The 22,183-nt window shown below is 40.0% G+C and overlaps 1 protein-coding gene across 1 annotated transcript in view; it reads left to right on the forward strand.

Moving 5' to 3' along the window:
* Window positions 1-22,183, forward strand: part of LOC141743899 (bifunctional heparan sulfate N-deacetylase/N-sulfotransferase 4) — a 124,579-nt gene that overhangs the window by 32,478 nt on the left and 69,918 nt on the right. The window contains exon 3 of the mRNA XM_074588944.1: window positions 7,725-8,977. Within this exon, the coding sequence (XP_074445045.1) occupies window positions 7,997-8,977 (981 nt within the window). The 5' untranslated portion in view covers window positions 7,725-7,996. The remainder of the gene's footprint in view (window positions 1-7,724; window positions 8,978-22,183) is intronic.

Raw genomic sequence — 22,183 nt, forward strand, 5'->3', positions numbered from 1 at the left:
TTCTCACAACTAGTCTCTGTGACAGGATACAGACACCACAAAACATGTTATTCAGTGAAATATGTTGTCATTGATATAAGAGACATTTTAATCATCTTGTATGGTGGCAAAGATTTTTAGGTCCCATAAAAGCAATAGGAAGACAGAAAGCGCGGGAAACCATTAGCTACTAAAAAAAAAAAAAAGTATAAAGACCAAAGAGTTTTGCTTCTAATAAGCTATTCCAGAGCCTGTCCCTATGTCTTGTAGGCAAAGGGCCTTTTAATTAAAAAGGGAGCTTTTAATCTTTTTTTTTTCCTATAAGAAACCTCCAAAAAGTAAAGTTTCAATAGCTATCCAGAAAATCTATAATCGTTGGTAAATTTTCAGAATAGATTCAGGGAATCTGCAGTTATTTGGATGCTAATAGAACTAGAAAAAGATTTTTTTTTTTTTAAAGCCTTAGCTTTTATATATGATCAAACAAGATGTACAGAGTTTGACTATTGCACTGATTGACTTTAAGGAGCTCTAGTTAGGCAGCCATTATATTGCACAAATGTTGTCTCTCAACTGAATTCACAACACAAATCATTCTATTGAAACTGGATCACTAATTGACAGCCTTATAAAACTAGAAAACAGTAACAGAATAGATAGACTGTAATAAAACATCTGATACAGCATCTCACAAAAGTTTTATTTGAAAAGTTAAATGAATTCAAATTGGCTTCCATTGAAGCATTAAACTATGAATTGAAAAGTGATGAAAAGCCATTAACCAAGTGAGATCAGAAGATTTGTTGCATCAGGTCAGGAGGAATGTTTTTCCTGAGGCAGCCTGCAAACGTGTGAAGCCTGCTTTTATTCACCAGCTTCATTCAAAGGGACTGGGGCAGTAATAGGATGTTCATTACACCTGCACTCTCCATTAATCCCACTGGGAAAGCAAAACATCAGCTCCAAGGACTCAATCCTGTAGGTCACACACAACTTTGTACCATGGAAATCTCTGCTACGTTTTCAGCCACAAGTTTCTGCCATGACATTTTGGCTCTGTCATTGTGGCTTAAGCAGTAAGCTTCTGACGTTCAGATCATCTCTCAAAACTTCTTTTCATCTTTGGTAGTTCAGTTACTTTTCTACAGATGTCATGAGGGCTGTAAAGACACCAACCTGTTGAAGGACATCATGCAAGAGCAAGGGGCAATTGCTTCCAGCTCAGCCACGACTAGTCTGCCAAATGACCTTGGAAAAGTCAGGCCTGTACCCAAGAATAATGCTATTCAGCTTTTCAGAATTTTTGGTGAGTTACGGGTGAAAAGTGATAGATATCATTACCATCACTCAGGCAAAATGGACACATTTATTGGAAAACATCATTTAGACAATACATTTATTATTATTTCTTTATTTTAAGTCTGGACACAAAGCTAAGGTGTTTTGCCTGATGACATCAAGATACTATGTATATTTTGGTGTAAAGCGGATATTTCGATATTGCTATGCAACATTTTCGCCACATATGGAGCTGCACAAAGGATGAATGTGGTCATTAACACCTATGTGTTGCAATGGTGACTAGAGCCACTCTGTCAAGAAACAAGAAATATATATAGGTTCTCTCTTCATGCCTGGTCCTCCTAAGACTACGTAAATTATTACTGATTTCTAAGAGCTTCCACACCTGACACTCAAGAAAAATCAGCAGTCAGTGATTTCTGAGGAAATCATTACAACTACGTATGTTCAAAAATACTGAAGTGTTGCAGACTGATAAATTGCAGGAAAGGTCACTGAAACATCACAGATGGGATATTTACGTGCATTTATAGGTGGTCCAAATGACCAAGGGACTGTTAGAAGTTAATGGGTCAGGAGAAAGAAGTATTGAGACTGAACATTAGGCAACATTCACCAGAAGTGTGATCTGGTTAAGTCTTAGAATAAACTGCTACCAGAAGTTAAACAACATGAAGTGTCAAATATGGGCTGGGGAATCAAAGGCAGCAATAATTCTGTGAGGGAGGTTTTGCAGAAAGAACAGTACCTTCCTTATAGTCTCATTAGTTCACATTTTTAAAAGCGTCCCACTGATTCACGTAGAATATCTTTGTGGGGGGTCTCATCAGCAGAGATTATAGTTACCTATCTAAAAGCATCAACAAGAAAAAAAAACCCAAACACTTGGTGAGTCAGCAGCTTCAGACCACAGATGCATTAATGAGAATAAAATATGTTTGCTTACATGCTGTTATGACAGTACATCTATCATGCGAGTTCAAGGAAGTGGGACTGGTGGCAAGTCAGTGGTGGCTATCTGCACACTTTCAGAAGTATTAAAGGAATAGAAATAATTATTACAAGGCTTTCTCTAATCACAATTCCCCTACTCAGTCAAAAGACAAGTAAAACACTGAAAACAAAGAAAACCACTCTAATAGTATGCTTCAAATCACACTTGAAAATACAAACCATGATAAAAACAGGTCAACTTTGATGGTCCTGGAGCGAGACAAACTGTTAGCTTTGAATGAATCTGTCTGCACCAATCAGATGTTATCAGTTTATCGAGAGTGAAGAGTTTACAGAATTCCTAAGTACCTTTACACCATGTTTCCCAACTATCTTATATACAGAGTAAGAGGTGTGGGGGTGTGAGCATATGTCCACATGTGTGAGAATATGCGTATGTGTAAAACCTACCTCCAAGTATGCCTTTAGCTGCCTTTCCTCCAGGAAGCCTTTTTTCTTCAAAGCTCCAAGTTCTGAAATCACCTGGAAAAGTTTAAATCCAAAGAAAGATAAAAGTCAAAAAGGTTGAATAGCTAGCTTCCAAGTATTGCTTCACGCATAAGGTCGTGCCAGCTTTCACTGAGTGCACAAGGTGAGGTATTTCAAACACTTCGCTTTATATTCATTATCGACTTCAATCTCTGGCAACATTTAGCTTTCTGGAATCACAGAAGATGATATGTGCACTATAGACTGATCAAATTGCTGAAAACAATGAAAAAATGTTTTAACTTACAGATGATTATGCACTGAAAACAAAAGAGGCGAAAGACCTGAACAGCCTCTCCAGTCAGAAATTATAAGAGAGAGTTAGAACAAAGTTAGACAACTTGCAACAGCTTTTACCAGCTGTTACCTTATCCTAGGTAAAAGAGTTTTCTAAAACCTTGCGGTAAGCTGTGAGCAGCTGGCATCAGCACCCTTCATGCGCAAAGCCACATTTATCAACACAAAACACATTGCAACTTTGTTAACCTTGAAAAAGAAAAAAGTTACTTTCAAGAAGCACCCAAATTGCACAAGCTCAGTAAAGAAGTCACCTGGAAATTTTTCTGAGATAAAAAAAAAAAAGCTGTTTTCTCCTCTGCAGTGAACAGAAACCCTGAACTTTTCCTAATGGTCAACAGGAGTCATTTTTCACTCAAACCAGTTTGCTTGTTTCTGTATTGAATGAGCACTCATATGCAAGGAGCAGCAAGTTGGTATCATGGAATCATCGGGCTGCTAATAAATGGCAGGAGTCATACAAGCTTAGAAAGGAAGGAAAAAAAGGGAAGAGTTTACATTACTTTTTTTTTTTGCCTAAAGGAAAGCTCTATATATAGAAAATAAAGACATTCTGACTTCTGATTTATGCTGGAATCAGATGAGAGGAAACCTCTGGCCTGCCTCCAGAGGAATTACCCATAGAGCGTTCCCCTCTGCTACAGACAGGCAACCAGAGATGACCGTATTGCAAAGGACCAACAAGCATCCTGATCCTTTCCTCAGTGCTGTAATCAGCTCCAGGCTCCTAACCTGCTGCAGATGGGAAGTCTATTGGCTCAATCCTTAAGATGGATAAACACAACTGTTTGCTTAACATCAAGATCCCTGCTTTCCAGATGCTGAATTAGACCAGAGATCCATAGCCTACCTACAAGGAGGGGTAAGGGCAGGAGAAGAGCTCACAACAGCCCTGCGAGGCTGTGATGTTCCTGCTGGTAGCCTACACACTGAGAACTCACCACTGTCCTCCTGCCACATATCATCTATTTCTGATGGAAGGCAGCAGCCCCCACCTCTTAATGGGGTTTTCCCTGTTTACTCAGGCAATAACATCATTATTTCAGGTATCCCTCATTAGCAATTAACATATTTGCAATATGTAATTGCCTTCTGTAACATCTGTATTCCCCGCACTGGTTAATTGCACCTAATTTGGTCAAGACACTTGTTAAATCACTAAGCCCCATAAGAAAGTTCGCATACAGGAACCAGACCATGAGAGAATCAGCTTTAATTCCTGATGAGATGTTAACACATGGTATTAATAAGAGCCTGCTTCTCTTCACTATTGTGTGATCAGTTTTAAATAGTTGAATCCTAATCTCCCAATCAATCATCTTCCAAATCAGTATGCTGTAATCATCAATCAAAAGCATTTTTCTGGGGAAGCAGGAAGTACTATTTAGCAACGAGGTAGCAGTTTTTAAACCTCTGTTTTTCTTTGGCTGCCTGAATTAAAGAAAAATTATAGTTCCTGCAGATGGCTATGGCATCACAATGGAGTTATATTGCAGCGTTCTGCCCTTTCTGGGGAAGGCCCCATGTCTAGGAAGTCAGCTGAACGCACGATGACCAACTCTGGATGAATGTAACCTGGATTCCTTGATCAGATGTACCCAGCTTTGGGCTTTACACCTGAAGAGTCAATGAATGCTGACCAGTGACAATAGAACACAGGAACTCAAACACCGGCTTCTAAAAAGAAACTACATTTGTTAATGTTAATTAAGAAACACGGCCTATTTTCATGTTTTTCAAATTAATATAGCACAGAAATACTCCAAAGATATTTGAATTTCTGAGCGAATATAAAGCCGTTGAACTTTAAGGGGGAGAGTTTCAGAGGCACAAATGGCACTTAACTTCCAATTATGCCTTGGAAAATGTCCCACTAATGGCTAATACAGCTGATTTATTTTCATAAACTTTAATTACTTCACACTTCTTTTTTTTACCGAACAGTATAATCAGTTCAACAGTGCGGTTCAAACACTATGCTCAAACTAAAAAGATCTGCTCCATTGCCAGGTTTCCATATGCAAGTTCAAATTCTTTATCAATTCTAATATTTAGACATCCAGATAAGTTTGAATATTTGCACTTGGTATAACATCTGCGTACAACAACAGATGCACTAGTTTACATTAAATTGAATACTAATATTTTAACCAGAAGAGATTTTACAAATGTTATTTGGATCATATAATTTGTGATAAAGACAATATTTTTGTTTTCGCTAATATAAAGTCAGGGCCTTCTCATATTTTAGTAATATGAGCAATAGTAGCAGCAAATATCTGGCTCATGAAGTGTTATCATTTTGATAGCTTGCAATACCAGTACCTGGGAGATCCAGCAGGACAGAACAGTGAGGAAAAAACATGCAATTTTAGGTCTCCTTGCATGTTGCTCCCTTGTGCTACAGGTGTAGGCTGAGACATTTGGCAAGTATTCAGTGTGATTTAGTGGCAGATGTCCTACAGCAGAAGTCATGGCTTTTATTTATTTTTAAATGTAAGGGTCTTAATTAAGGTGTTTTATCTGCCCTGAGGATTTCCAAGACCCTGCTCCGAGGCGAGGTTAGAGCAGGTGCTGCCTGCTAAAAAGCAAGAAAATATTGCCCTCTAGTGCTGAAAACGAGCAGAGAATGCAGAGTCCAAGAAGGATTTTAATTATTGTTTCCAAGATACCTGCCTATCTCATGCTAACAAAACTACAGCTTGTTTTGTGGGCAGATTACCCACCCAGTGAGGCTGCCCGTCTCACGGAGAGCAATTCTCCTGATCCCATAAACCCTCAGAGTCGGGCTGAGTGACTCGTCAATGTCACCAAAACTGGAACACAGCCTCGCAGAGGATGCTTCACTTGATCCAGTTTTATCTTTTGATAAAAATCTTAATTGGAGGTTCAATAAGAAGCGAGATCCCAGCAAGCAGAGAGAACTACAGAACAAGGAAAGCACCAGAGGGGGGCAAATACACCTACAATTATCAGGATGATTTTGAGTTCCTACTGATAGCTGTGATTTCTTTTCTATTTCTTCTGTCATACGTAAGACATTATTAAATACATATTTTTTTTCTCATTTCTGTTCACTTCTTTCCATGGATAAAGTACCCTCACTCAACATGAGCAAGCAGACCTATTATTTAACAATTACTCCAGCACTCTGTTCATTGCTTGATAAGCCCCCACAAGCAGTGGAGTACTCTAATACTAGCACAGTGGTGTACAAGGCACTTAAAGCAAAATTAAAAACTTTTCACTCGCATTTTTAAGATCCTGAACTGACACAATCAAAAGGTTGTCGCAACTCAGGTTTGCGGCGTTCCGGTGTCAGAACTGAGGTAAAATGACACCAGAAGAGCCCAAACAACAATTAACATTTACTAACCAAGCTAACCTTGCTGAAGTTGAAGCAAGCTTACGAATGCGAGCTTTGCATCGTGTCATCGAGCTGCCGTTTCGGAAAAATGAGGTAGTCAGAGAGAGAGAAAAAACAGAGAAAAGGAAAAGAGAGAGAAAGGTCTCACCCTTCGTGGACCCAGCCGACAAAATGGCGGCCGGTCCCGGTGAGCGCGTGGGGCGGCCCCTCCCCTGGGCTTCTATAGGCGGCCGGTCTCCCCCCCCGCGAAGCCTCAGGTAAATTGTCACGCGCAGTTCTTTCTGGAACGTTCTGGAAGCTGGGCGGGCTTGGGGTGGTCACGCCGGAGTCCTGGGTGACAGTCACTCGGTGAGGACCTGAGGTAAGGAAGCCGGCCCGGGAAAGCGCTGCCTCCCTGAGGCGTCCGGTCCCCTCCCCGGAGCGGGGCCGGTGCCACTGCGTCCTCAGCTGCGGGGCCGCGCCAGGCCAGGCCGGGCCGCGCCGCTCCGACCACAAGCTGTCGACACTCTTCAGGCAGTGTTTGAGGTATTTTTTGTTAGTCTGGGCCTCTACAGAGGTTCCTTAGAACCGTATACCCAAATTGTAAAATATACTGCTAGGCAAATTTCTTTAATACCTTTCTTAGAAGCGTTTCCCAGTTTGAGGTGTAAAGCTTAAGGTGAATGGTTTTCAGAGTGAAAAACCTCAGAAGTGTAATCGGAGTTAATGGAGGAGGGCACATCAGCTGACAAGTATCTAACTGGAAAGAGTGTTTTTTCCTTGTAGTTCAAAAATCAGCCATTGTTTACAGTCTCGCATTGTTCTGATAGGTAAACAATATACATAATTTAGAAAGATGCCATAGGTTTAGTTACTTTTAATTGCCTCAGAGTCATATGGTTTCTTGTTACCAATGGTAATTTTTCATGAATTTAGGTAGAAACACCGGGACTCAGAGGTGGCCAGGCTGTCAGGTTTAAGCACCTGCTACTTCAGCCCAGCAGGGACAGGCCGAAGTCCCGGTCCTTTAGCTGGAGGCATTGTGCCCAGGGCACATACCTATGTGCCCATCCACAGAGAGATCCATGTGCTCAAAAAGGCACATTTAGACTTTATACCCTAAGAATACGGGAGAGCTGTTTAATGCAGCTTATCTTAACACATCAAGAAAGCAAGTGACACTGAGTGCTCCTTGAACTGTTCATAAACTTCCCTCTTAACTCAGATTACCAGTATCAATCACCGTCTTTAGCAACGTGTGTTTTTAATTGCTTTATGGATTTTATTTTATTTACTCTACTTTTGCTTCTTGTTGCAGATCATGTTGAGAGTCCTCTTCATTGATTATTGGCAGCTGCTGCATTCTGAGAAAACCTCTTTCAATTTAGCTTTCCAGATCCTTTGACTTCCTGCTCCAACAGCTTTATAACCTCCCCAACAGGTTCATAAATGCACTGCAATGGTCACATGAATGTCTTGGGAGGGGAATCGGCACCTCTGCATCTCCTCATTCCTATGGCACTTTAGGGAGGGAGAACAAAAAAAACCAAACAACAGCAAGTCCAACAGAAGTTGGACGTCCTGCAAAAGATGAATCTAATTGTGAAGCTCCGCAGAAGTTTCAGAACGCTGGTCATTCTCCTGGCAACCTTCTGCTTGGCAAGTATTGTCATTTCTGCCTATTACCTCTACACCGGCTACAAGCAGGAAATGGCCCTTGTGGAAACCACCGGAGAAGCGGAGTGTGAAGACCTCAAGCTTCTACCGTACAGGTCTGTGGAGCTGAAAACAGCTAAGCCAATTGATCCATCTAAAACTGATCCCACTGTCCTCCTGTTTGTGGAAAGCCAGTACTCCCAACTGGGGCAAGACATCATAGCCATCCTTGAGTCCAGCAGATTTCAGTATCACATGGTCATCGCGCCAGCTAAGGGAGATATTCCCCCTCTCACAGACAATGGAAGAGGAAAATACACGATTGTTATATATGAGAATATTTTAAAGTATGTATCCATGGACTCATGGAATAGAGAGCTTCTGGAAAAATACTGTGTGGAATACAGTGTTAGCATAATTGGTTTTCATAAAGCCAACGAGAACAGCGTCCCAAGTACAAAATTGAAAGGATTGCCGTTACATCTTTACAATAACGTCGCCCTCAAAGACTGTGTGGTAAACGCTCAGTCTCCCTTGCTGCGCATTACCAAAGCACGAAGGGTTGAGAAGGGTCCGCTGCCTGGTGAAGACTGGTCAGTTTTCCAGTTTAACCATTCCACCTATCAACCTGTGCTTTTAACTGAACTGCAGACCTCTAGACCACCCCCCGCGGCATTGCCAAAGGCTGCTCTGTATGCAACTGTCATCCAAGACTTAGGGCTTCATGATGGGATTCAAAGAGTCCTCTTTGGAAACAACCTGACCTTCTGGTTGCACAAACTGATCTTTATTGATGCCATCTCCTTCCTGTCAGGGAAGAAGCTCACACTGTCCTTGGATAGGTACATTCTGGTTGACATAGATGACATCTTTGTTGGGAAGGAGGGAACCAGGATGAATGTCAATGATGTGAAGGTAAGGCAAGAATTGGGGTATACCATCCCAGATACATATACGTGCAAAGAACAGGTATTTAAAAAAAAAACAAAAAAACACAAAACTTGGAAAAGCTGGCAGGAGGCTCCATTTCCTAGTAAAGGCTGAAAGTGCACAAGTGTGGCTAGCAGATACAGAAACCATAACCTGAGATTACTTTAAGAGTCTGTTTACCCACATGCATGGAGATGCTTTTATGTATGTGTATATAGGTTGATACATAGAGATGGCCTCATACAGTAATGCATACAGGGAACGTACAGGCTGCCTCTTGCTTACATAGGTTCTGCTCCAGGGCTTCACCCAGAGCACCTGGGTAGCAAAGGAGACTTTATTCCTCACATAACAGAGATCTTTTTTTAAACTAAATAGAAGGAAGGATCACTGTTTTTGAGCAAGTTTGCTGCTGAGATGCCTGAATTTTTTAGGTAAGAACCTATGTTTTATACTGCGTTAATTTGTTTTTCCCTATGCGCGTACAGACGTGCACACGTGTATGTGACACATATATATAATACCATTTAGAGGCATTTTCTGCATTCTTTCTTTCGCTATTTCTGAAGAGTAGACAGAGCGATAGAAGATGGTTACCTTTTTAAATCTCACATAACTATCACTATATTTAAAAAGAGCAAAAGGGAAAAAAAGCCTGGAAAAGTTACAGGCACTTTTTGACTTAGAAGAATTAGCAGGATAATTTTAATTAGCAGACTGTCAGATAAGCATTTAAAGTTACCAGTGACAGGATGGAAGCATAGCGTACACTTCAGCAAATGACATAACTATCTGATATGGTGAAAAGTCCACAGACTGTTCTTCGGGGGCTCTTTTAAAGCTGTTTTCATAGTCTGTGGTATCCAGGGACACCATTACGTTTGTTCAGAGTAATTTTCAAAGATATGTGCAACTTGGAAAGAATAGACAGAGCTCATAGCATGACAGTTACTTCCTTGCAGTTTTCAACATGTGGGAATTGTCAGATTCAGAAATTAATTGAAGTTTCTGAGCATGCAACATCACATTCTCAGACCTTTATTCTAGAGGGTTTTTTTCCTGTAAACACCCCAATGCTTTCATGAGCAATAAGTGAGCCTTTTGTTTACAAATGCGGATTTCTGTTTTGTTTCTTAACTCTTATTTCCATTTCTACAACTTAAGTATTCATCTGCCTTCTCATCCAGCTCATTAAGAGAGGTATCGAAGTACCCAGCAAAAGCAGTAGCGTCATATACAATTAAAACAATTTTGCACATCAGTACAGTCTGGATAATTCTATTAGCTAAACCAGGCATATGAATGCTCATCAGGGCTGATTTCTAGCACCAGGCACTCCAAGTGCCTGGCGTCTTGAGACGTGAGCGCTGTGCACAAGTGCTCTCTCTCCGGAAATATATGGTAAAATGCTCTGAGAGGGGGCTTATATACAAGAGGAAATTAACTGAAAAGGCAACTGTGGAACAAGTTTTTCTGCAGTAGCTTTCTGCCTGCACATTTTTGAGAGTGTCTTTTGCTGATGTAGTTTGCTCCACTAAGGAAGTCTATTATTTTACATTGGTTAAAGAGCACCTATTACTATAAAAGAGTGTCCACACAGAGTCACTTGGAAATTCAAATCATACTTTTGACTGGAATAATCTCACTCAGCAGAAAAACCCCAAGTCACCTCCTTTATTATCCAGCCATTGACAACATTACTAAGCAAACCTTTCCACCTGTGGTTGGCAGAGCAGCCATGCTTCATTGGTCATTATAGGAGACACGGCAGAAAACTCCAAATCCAGGGGCTTGAGTAGGAGCTGGATGGCAGAACACTAGCTGTTAAAAGCATTCAGTATCACTTTTATATGCTGCACTGATATACCCGTCCAAAAACCCAGCAGTACACACTGCTGCATATCTTGAAAATAACAAGAGAAAACATCTGTTAGGATTCAGACTTTTTTTTAGATGGCTTCTTAAAGGAATGTGTGGTGAGTCGTCTTTTTCTGGATCACGTTTGAGTCAAGGTATGAAGGGAAGCATTCATTCTTCCCACATTTCTCCCATCCTAATTTAGGAGCTCAGTTCCATCACAAAACCACCAATAGTGCCACTCATGGCATAAATCCACTCTTCAACTCAAACAAGAGATCATGCCAAAAACACCAACCACAGGGAAAAGTCTTTTGCAGGCAGAGGCTCAGAACCAACCTTCACATTGAGTGCTCTTTTGGAGACAATAAAAAGTTTACCTCCCTTTCAGGGAATGTTCACATGTACATCAACTCTGCGACTTGACCATCCATTGATATTCTGCCCTGAACATCAGGGGTTTCATTTCAAATCAGTTACCCAGTACAGATTTGCTCCTCAGGGTATTTCACAAACACTTGCTACACAAAATCAGTCCATTCTTATAGGATGGACATTCCCAGAATACATTAACATTTAAAACAGGATGCTTGCTAATGAACATAACACCGAAATCGGAGTGTACTTTGGTTAGTTTACAGTAAAGGATAATTACAGCCAGTTAGAGAACAATCTCCCAAGTCACTTGGGGAAGGAGGCAATTAAGAACCAGTGGGCCTGCCTTAAGGCAGCTTCTTTGCTTGAAAGGCAAAAATAGCAAAGGGAGACAGTATTTAGGAGGCTGATGTTTAAGCCACGTCAAAGTGTTGCCATGCATTTTGAAGCAGCGGCTGTGGCAGAGAGGGTTGTGTTTTCATGGCAGGTGAGAGGCTGTTCGTGACACATGAAGGCACCATGAGGTTTAGAGGCAGGTAATGTTTGTCCTGTAGAGCTGTGATAATGTGTAAGTGTGGGTGGCTCTGATATCTAGAGGGATTAGCACAGGCTCCGTATGTTGTTCTACAAGAACGTAGCATAACTTGGACCATCTTCTTTCTTTCCTGAAATGCATTTTCCAGGCATAGTTAGGACCAAAAAAAAAAAGCCAACCAAAAAACACCCACCAAAAACCAAACAATCCCCCCAGTCCACATTTATAATGCCATACATCTTAAAACTCACTTCATCCTGTTCCCTGCAACACTCGTTTAAAATATCAGCATCACCAATAAAAAAGAAAGTATTTGTTATTTATACAGTGCTTTCAAAAACAAGAGGACCATATAAAGCAGGGCTTGTAATGAAAATTTCTCAGCGCAGTACAATCCACTGCGTTACACCACATCACTACTTCTCCAGTTCCTTCAGTTCTTGGCATTTGTCACTGCAAACAGCATGGGTTCACTTTGCAGAGTTACACAGACTCTGTCAGGCTTTCCTAAGGCGCGCTGCGCACCCGTGTCCCTTGGGAATGCTTTCACACATGCCAGATTCCCAGGCGCACGCAAAAATCTGCAAATGAACAGTTACACACCTCCTAAACTGTCTGAAAAACACAGCTAAATAACATCACTCTTATAGCTCTTAGGCACTTCCTTCCAGTGACCAGACGTACAATAACTGCCAACCCAAAGGACACACGACTTGAAATGAGTCTTCTGATAACAGTATTTGTATGTAACAATAAAAAGACAAGTAACTCTGTTCCTGTGTAATTACTTCCTGCAACTCAAAACGTTTTTATCCCCTCACAAAGCCATTTCTCAATTAGGTGCTTCAGGGATATATATATATAGTTTCTAGAAAGTGTGGTATCAGCTAGAGGAACAGAGATTAGAGAACGGAGTTATTATGGGCTCTGTTTACCACAAAGATCTCCTAGTCCCTTGTATTATAGAAGTTGTGCAAGGTCATATGTGGCTAAGTAATTAAACAGGAACTCAGCAGAGCCACAGAAAGCTATTTTCCCAAGCTTTGCAGAGATCTATCTTGAGCCTAGCAAGCCTCCGCAAATGAATTTCTCCCTTGCCCTCCTGCTAATGTATTATCTCACTGCTTGATTTTAGAAGGCAAAAGATTCAAGAATTCATCAGTTAATTTGCAGAATTACTGATTTCGTGTACTTGCAAATTATATTGGTTCTCAGCCACACAAGTCATCCAGGATCACTGGCGTTAGTGATTTAGCAAAAAAACCTAGAAATGTCTGGTTATGCTGTGTCTAGGATGGCCATACAGAGAGAAAAAGAAACTTTAAAGGTTTTGCGTTAACTGCACAAGCACCCAAACAGAGGTGCGTTACTCAAACAGGTGGTAAGAACTTGCTAAAGTCATCTTTTTTTTTTTTTCCTGTTGATATAGTATGAGCTAGTAAAATATTTACTCACCCAGGAAGAGCTCAATACAGTGACCATGGCTTTTTCAGCATCTTTCACAAATACACTTTCTGTTATTAACTCAAAAAATCCTGCAAGATCACAATACAAACTAAGGCTCTTACTCTTTAAGAAATAAAATAAATCAAAAAACATTAGCCTTTTGCTTTCTACCCTCCTCTTAAACTCTTGCACTGCAGCACAGCTTCCCTTCTAGAGCCTTCTTCCAGGTGGACCCTCTCAGGAGCCACCTGCTTCCCTCTCTTCCCCCACTCTCCCAGCTGGAGCTGATAATCAAAGAGAAATTGCTGATCCCAGCACTATTGTTCTCTAAAAACTACACTTCCCTTTTCTGTATTCCCTCTAATTGCATCCGTAAGGACAGGAGGATCCTTGTGCTTTCTGAGATACCATAAAGTGATGGAGCAATGTTTGGGAATGTCATTTGTGTTACTGTTGGCTGCAAAACCTCCTTCTCCTTGCAGCACCGAATCGCCATCTGCGTTCTACTCCCTTCTTCTGCTCTAAGCTTCAGTCCACTTACTTCAGTGGAAATACGTTAGTCTCTGACACCTCCTCACTTCCACAAGTCTGCGCTTTGTCTTTGACCTTCACCATCATTAAAATGCCTTGAACACCTGAAGGCTGTGATTTCCTGCTCATTTTAAGTATTTGAAAGGCAAGAATTCATGTTGGAGTTGCATCTTTTCTGATAATTCCAAATTCAAGAGTACTGGCTCAGCAGGAGGCTGAGGTCAATAACTGAATCTCTCCAGCTTATGCTTTTTTCTGATCTTTCTGCAAGGACAATTGCTTTCAGGTGGAATAATTAGAAATGTCTGCGCCACATCATCAGGCACGGCAGAAGCATAGTCAGCACAAAGCTGCGGGTGGGCACAGGGTGGGTAAAGCTCTCCGTCTGGCTGTGTGCAAAGTCTAAATGCCCTTTGAAAGAAGGAATTTAATAAACCGTTGTAGACTAATGATTGTTCCTGCTTCAGTTCTGCTGGGATGCCTCACCTGTCATGCTCTTTGGAGTTGGTGGTATGGACCCCAAGCCAGGCGTGTGGATGAGGAAGCTCTGTTTAACAACAGACAAGAACACATTTCTGCATCCCTTTGCAGAATTTGGCATCTGGAGTCACAAAATACGCCAGTTTTCTGTATAAATTTGCCAGCAGTGGTCACAACCTGAATTAAGAGTCAAGGAGGATTATAATGGATACTTGGATTTCTGACTCAGGTTTCTGAAGGGTTTCTCTGGATGCTCTACTCTCTTGTATCAGTCCTACGCTCACATCCTACCGTAGGGAAGATTATGATGGAAGTTACAGCAGCCCAGTACCTCAGTCTGCATCCAATTGCTTCCAGATGTATCAGTCCCCAAAATCCCCAGTGCTTGAGCAAAAGTTGAAACTCCTGGTGCTATAAATAGCAACTAGAAGGAAATCTTTTGTTATCGTTCATTCATCTGCATCTTTTTCTTTCAGCAGAAGCTGCAAACTGCAATCACTTTTGCTGATAATGTAAGATACAACAGTCATCCCTACAGCCTTTTTATAATAATAGACTCCTGTCAGTAAAGTAACCACACCAATGGACAGTACAGCGAGAAACTAAAACCTGAAGATGTATGAGCCTAGGAAGCTAGAGGAGACAGCCAAGCATTAGTCATTACAGGCTGCGTTGCCCTCATGTCACCTTTTAAAGCACTTGAGAGTGGCAGCGAACAGCACAATGAAGCAAAATTCTGGAGTTCCCACTTTTGGATGGTCTTAAAGCCTTTAAAAATGAATTTAAAAAGCAGCTGAGAAGTCATTAGAAGAAAAATTTAATAATCAGACAATCTTTTTAAAAAATGGGAGTGTCTACTCCATTCTGCTTCATCAGAGATGACAGTTCATTCAATATTTTCCTTGTTCGGGTCTCTTGAATCACCCAATTCTTTCTGCAATTACTTGAGTGGTGAATACTGCTCAAGTGCCTTGTCAAGCTCCATCACACAAAACGTTCCGTACTTTTTTGTTTCAGTAAAGCCTGTTCTTTCATTCAGAATTTCAGTACTGCTGTAGTTAAAAAACACAATTCCTTTGCCATCAGTAAAAAATTTATTTTTCTCCTTGGCAGCCTGGCAGATCAACTGTCTATCCTGCCTGAATTCTAATAGATTTGGGGTTCTCTCATCTGCCAGGTTACCCGCTGAAGAGATGGTAGAACTTGACACTGTTTAATACGGTGCTACCAGAACACAAATTCTAGCGGCTCTAATTTTCTAGCTCTTTCATTTCATTAGTTTAGGTAATTATGTTTCTTCCACGTGTCCCACACATTAAAGGGGTACCTCTATCACAAATCTAATCAAGATTTTCCTGAATGTTTGAAAAATCACTCGGTTTTCTTCTGTCCCAAAGGGCACGCTGTCTTGTTTGTCTGCAGGGTTACAAGACTCCAGGCAGTGCAATTTCATCTTGTTTGTACAAGCACCACAGAATTATCATGAATCTGAATGGTGTTTTTTCCCAAGAAAAGAGGTTTAATCTATTACAAAACAAGCAAATGAATTAAAAAAAAACAGAGAAAAATCTTCCTTCATTCTTCTGGCTTTTTAACTGGCTGTAAGAACTCAATAGAACTTAATTTTGAAAAAGATTAATGATTCTGAAATTTTAAAAAACAGCACAAAGTCTTTTAACGTATAGAAGAGGCAGAGTTTTTTAGTTACTGGTCTAATTCAGAAATATCTAATGCTCACGTCCTGTGCTCAGCATCGCTGTCTTGTGAGACATACCTTTGTTTACACGTCCACTAATTTCCTGGATTTGTACTGATATCTCGAATTCTTTCTCCAAAATAATTCTGAAGTCATAGGTTGTATCACGCTGGAGTATATTTCCAGGACATATGTGGCACTCTATTTAATTTGGCTTCATTTAATTTAATTTAAATCATTTTCGTAACATTTAGGAAATCCGTAGGAATCCAAACCCATGGCTGCTTTATATCAGCCTTTCAAGAGGCCTACATGAACCTGAGTTTTAAAACAATGCATATTAGTTAAAAAGGAGCAATAACAATTGCTTCCTATATAGCAAAATAACACTCTGTGAAACGATCAAATACCTTTCCAAAAAGGCTAGCCAATGCAGACTTAGAGAGCAGTCATAATTATTGCCTTAAAAGCATCAATGCAGCCATAAACACATTACTGTGAATGCCATACATAATGCAGTTACTTTAGTAGCAGTCTTGCTTAAGTAACTTTAAATATGCCTTTGTCATCCAAGTGTGAGCAGAAGAAACAACACTTAGAGCAAAAGCTCAATTTAGTATCATTAGCATTATTCAAATGATTTGAAAATGGCAGTGCTCAGAAAAAGGTGAATAGATGGAAGGATGAACAAACAGGTGAGATAACAGAGAAAATCTCAAAGAGAAAAGGAGAACTTTGAAACTTAAAATATTTAGCAATAATTAACTGGGCATTTTCTGCCCACCCCTGTGTTATAATGTAGTATGAAAATAACTCTTCATCTATGCTTGGTTTCAAATTCTTAGACAGATCGATCGATCGGTCAATCTATCCATATACCTATATACACATACATTCACACAAATTATATCAAATCTTATGATCTTCTTTGTCTCTTCTATGAATGTGGCCATAGACCAGTTAATACTTCTAATGTTGTATGTCTCCACCTGTCTTCTTTCCATGCAGGTAGATAAATGTCTTTTAGGTAAAAGTTACCAAATTCCAGCTTATGTAGAGGGCAGAATAAGAGCCTAGAAAGAGCTGCACCTCAAACACTGGGCTTGGTGTCCCTCTAAAGTGCAAAATTACTTTCCAGTAGATAGACACTGTTTATTAATTATCATTCCTGAAGGTAAACATCACATTCCAGCATGTGGAACTTCAAAACCAGTAAATTGTAAGCAGATTACAATGCCTTTGTTCAAAATCTAGGATGTGACCATTGCTTCTAGTGAGCTGTGCATTCATCTATGGGAAGATTTGGGCTTTCCCCAAAGGGCTGGACAATTTTCATCAGGGGTTCCTTTTCCTCTGGACATACACAGAGCCCAAATACTTTTACAGAGGCATAAGAACAAATGACCTTCTGACTCCATCGTTCAACATGAGTCGTGCATAGCTTGGAATTGTTAGAGTGAGTCATATATTGCTTTCAGCAGTTTGTCGGAGAATAGTGCTTTGCATACAAACACATTGATTTCGTCTGGAGAAATTCACTTCGCAAGAAACTGCTTTATTTAGGAAATTTCATATGGTCTGTGTGTAGCTACTTTAATAAATAAACAAAGAAAAAGAATGATTTCATTGAACATTTGAAATTGTGACAGTTGGATACAGTTATTTCACTGCTGAGGGGGATGTCTGTGCATCAGAGAGTTTATTGAGGTTTTTTTGCAATGATCATAAGCACACACACAAAGAATCAAATTTGATGAGAAAATCATCCTGCCTTTTATGTTTATGTCACCAGATAATATTCTGGTGACAGGCCAAGCAAAAGAAGATAAAATCATGCAAAGCATTCGGGGTTTGCTGTGAGAGCACGAGCTGTAATAAAACACGCATTGTGGTTTTCCATCAGATACCGACTAGTTAGACCTGATGGTCAGTTTTTGACCTGTGACCATTGGCATGGCAACTCTCCAACCCTTTGTGGAGACACAAATCAAGGCTCTCCAGTTTAAAACCAAGAGCACCAATGGGAAGTGATGGGTAAACCCACTTCACACAATGACCTGGTGTTTAATGGATCTCTTGGGAAGGTCTGGTTGTTACACCTATTACAGCTTCTGCCAGCTTCTGTGAATAGGTACACATCTGGGATTCTTGGGCACCGAACAGTTTCTATCAGTCTCTTGCTTTATACCAGACCCTGTGGCAATGCAGTATCGCTAGGACTTGCAAAGGGTGATGGTAAGAAACTGCAGATGGTTGATGCCCCAGATGCCAGTCTCCAGAATAAGGTTAACATCTGTGCACCAGCAGTACTGGATGCTGATCCATCCGTCTGTATTGTCAAGTTCCAGTACACGTTATAGTTTGAGCTAATTCTAGGGTTTTCTATGTCATTGCTAAGATATATAGCAGGCTGAACCAGATATGTGTGGGAGATCCCCTTGTTCTCCATTACCGTGGCCCATGCTACAGGTGCATGCCAGTGACAGTGTCCCAGGAGGAGAGGTCGCATGTTCTCCATGCTCAGAAAGCAGGGCAGTGCTTGCAGCCATAGTAGCCACAAGAGACTCTTTTTCGGTTGCCTCCGTTGTCTCCATATTAGGGTTCATTGGGAATATTTGTACCAAGATACGTGACAGTGCTGATGTTATTTGGGGCTAGCAGTTTGCAGCACCCATGAAACTTCACCCATGCTCACATGAACTTACAAAACAGTGAAAATGTGGACACTGTAGTGCTGGGAAGTTCCTGAAAAACTTTCCCTTTCCATAGGCTCCCAGAGCCCCTGTGCTTAGGAATTTTATGAGATCACTTTGTGGTTTTTGCTGTGTGCTGCATGCATGCCTGGAAGCACCCACTGGGGGTTAGATGTTAACACATCCCCCCTCTTCGCTCTACAGGACACCCCAACTCCATTTGCAGAGATCACAGTTTGCTGCCCCACTCCTTCAAACTCTCTCACAGAGGGGCTTTCCCTTCTTTCATGCATTTTTTCCGCCAGTACAGGTTCCTCATTCGCCAGGTCGGGTGAGCTCCCGTTTATTTATTGCCGCACACATGGTAGCAGAAACAAGGTTCTCCAGTAAATCCCACCACTGCTTCATTGCCAGCCTATTCTCAATTTGGTAGCAGGATGCCAACATCAGTTTTAGCTTACCCTTCATTTCCATTTTGTGGCCTTTAATGTCTTATCCATACATTTATTAGCACTGCTGTCTACACATCCCTTTTACAGCACCTGTTCCGAATGCACAGTGGTACCCTTTCCGAGTGATGTACGTGGATGCAGCATAGTTTTGTGTCCAACCGTAATCATTTTCTGCAGGCAGCAAACACAATTACTGCATAAATACGGGAGGTGAGAGGAATAAAACTTTGTTCCTTATGGGCCAAACACACAAGGCAGTGCTTCTATGGAGATTTTCTTAGAGATAAGCAAAAGTAATTTGAGGACTACTGCCCATAGAGCATCATCACCCACAGAGAGTAAGCCACACATTACGTTTTTATTTTGACAGCAACCTTTTATTCTGGAAACATTGTCCTAATAACATAATACTTCTCCTTAAAATTAGTCTTCTATCTGTGCCAGAATATGCAGTGGTCCTAAAATCAAGTTTTCTAACTCTATCAGATTCATCTGCATAGGACCTTACAGTATAAGTGTCTTTTCATTTATTAAAATCATATTTCTTTCACATTCTTGCTTTTAGTATTGAATATGACATCGTAAAAAAAACCTCTCTAGTTCTACAATAGGTACATAAAAAATATTTTTATTGCTATTAATACATTTCTCCAAAGAAAGCATGAAAGAATTTTTTGGTCTCATGGGCAATTATATTACTATAATACAAGACTATCTGGTGATTTGTACACATCATTTCATGTGGACAAAATTTCTAAATTTGTTATGGAAATATTAAATATAATTATAGAATCACAGAATGGTAGGGGTTGGAAGGGACGTTTAGAGATCATCTCGTCTAATTTCAATGCTTACAATATTTTATACAGAATATTTTATAAAAGTTAGGAATTTCTCTCAAGAAATGTCAGGATGAAAACAAAACTTTTTAAAAAATATTAATAGAATTTAATTTTCAAAATTAACAAGAAAATGAAAGTATAAGTTATTCATAATTTCCTGCAAACCAGTGTATTAGTAAAAACACTGGAGCTTTCCGAACAGTGTTCTTGTTCATTAGGATTTGATTTATTGCAGCACATTGCATATATTAAAGTTTTCTGATTTAAAACTCCAGCATTTATCATTGATTAGTAAAGCATAAAAGAAAAAGCTCTTGTATTTCCAGTTAAGCTTAGCACAGAAAGACTAACTAAGGCCACGTGGTGTCCTTCAGATCTGAGAGTTTCTTTCAGAACGACTTTGCCTGTTTGGAGTCCAGAGTTTGTCTTACCCAGGTCTGTCGTCCAAGGTCATTGAGCTCAAAAGTGTTGTTCTGTGGATAAGTTAAAGTACACGTGGATGCTGCTAGGGGAAAAAAAAAAAGTAGTTTCAGCAAGTTGAAATTCTTTAAGTTGAGTGAAAATCTTACTTTTTTTCTTCCCTTGTTTTTTGTGAGACAGGGTCTCCTAAATCCTGGATTCCTTTAAAAAAGAAATCTCCTTTTTTGTTTAATTATCAGTAAGATTTATGACAAGCTAGGGAAGGTTAGAGTCACCTATTCCTTTCTGAGGCCATTAAATTTGAGCAGTAAAGCCGTTATCCCGCTTCTGGCTCATTTTAGAGAAGCAGAACCAATGACTGGCTAGTTTAATTTTCACCTGAAAGAAACTAATGCCTCCCCATCCCCAAACATACTCTATTAGCAAAACATCACCTCAGTGTTAATTTTTCATGTTTTCCTGAGGAAATAAAGCCTCAGATGAATAATTTTTTTCCCCCTCCAGGAGCACAAATTATAAACACCATTTACCAGGCTGCGACAGTTTCCCTATCTATAAACTGACTCTTTTCTACGTTTTTGTTCTTTCTTCACATTACCAGTACTCTCTTAATCAGCTGTCCACATTTTCATTCAGGCAGCACCCAAACAGAAGTGGGATCTGTGGCACAGTACACACTCAGCTTCTCTAGCACATGACATCCATGCTATTTTTAACACTTCTGATTGGAGAAGGCTGAATTAGTTATCTGGGAGAGTTTAATTTTTTCAATTGATGTAGTCATTTAATCGGTATTTTTGCACTATTTTTTTTAAAATCACTAATTAAATATATTAAAACTAGTACCTACTTCCCAATACTTTCTGACCAAGGTATGATGGAATTAAAGAATTAGAGACTAGGATTTTATCTTTCCTTCCTTCCAGCTTGTTTAGCCATATATCCTTGAACTAAATGGGTGAAAAATCCTTCCAAAATGGCAAAGTGGCAAGGCAGGGGAAAATGAAGTTCATATTCTTGTTACTCAATCAACTTGGACTGCTCCAGTGAAACAGTTTCCCATGGCAAAATGTTGATTTATTAAATGCAGAATGTTCCACCGGAATGTGATTTAAACAAAATTATATTCTGCCAGCTCGTCTGCTCTGGCAGGCTGAGGGAAAAGTGGACAGTTTGAAGAATATTAAAAAAAAATCCAAAAGATCATAATTAAATGTAGCTTTGGAATTGCCGATCTTCCAGAAATTAAAAAATGCAAATAATTCACACTCTGCTGAGAGAATTTTTTAATATGAGAATATCCCAGGAAATGCATATTTCAGGTTTTTACTGCCTCTTCATTTTATGTAAAAGCCAGAATTATTAATGTAACTTTTACATTACATGTTAAATCTAAAATACCAACATTTAAGCAATTTCTAAAAGTTGTCTCAATATTACAGTTGAACTGCCTCAATAGCATCAAAGCCATGGGCTTCAAGGACCTATGTTTTTCACCCCAAAACATCAGACCTTCAAGTAAGGGCTGTATAAAGAATGCTTGAATTCACATTTTTGACAGCATACCGTATTTGCTTGCCTTCCCCGAAACTCATGAAATATTGGCTCTTAAAACTGTCAGTTCTTGAAAGCGCAAGTGCTTTTTTGGTTGAGATCCAATTGTTTTAACAGGGTAAAGCTCGGTATAATCCTCCATTCCCTGGGTTTTTAAACTCCGCAGAAGTCTGTGGGTCTGTACATTAGCCGGCTCATTAATAGGTAGATACAATGCCAAGATCAGGATCATTTTAGTTTTGATATTGATTTCAATATCGGGGGGGTTTGGCATCAAAAGTATTCTCGGCAAGAGCAGCTCCAACTGTGA

Source organism: Larus michahellis, chromosome 5, assembly GCF_964199755.1.
Source record: "Larus michahellis chromosome 5, bLarMic1.1, whole genome shotgun sequence".
In the NCBI taxonomy this organism is placed as follows: Eukaryota; Metazoa; Chordata; class Aves; order Charadriiformes; family Laridae; genus Larus; species Larus michahellis.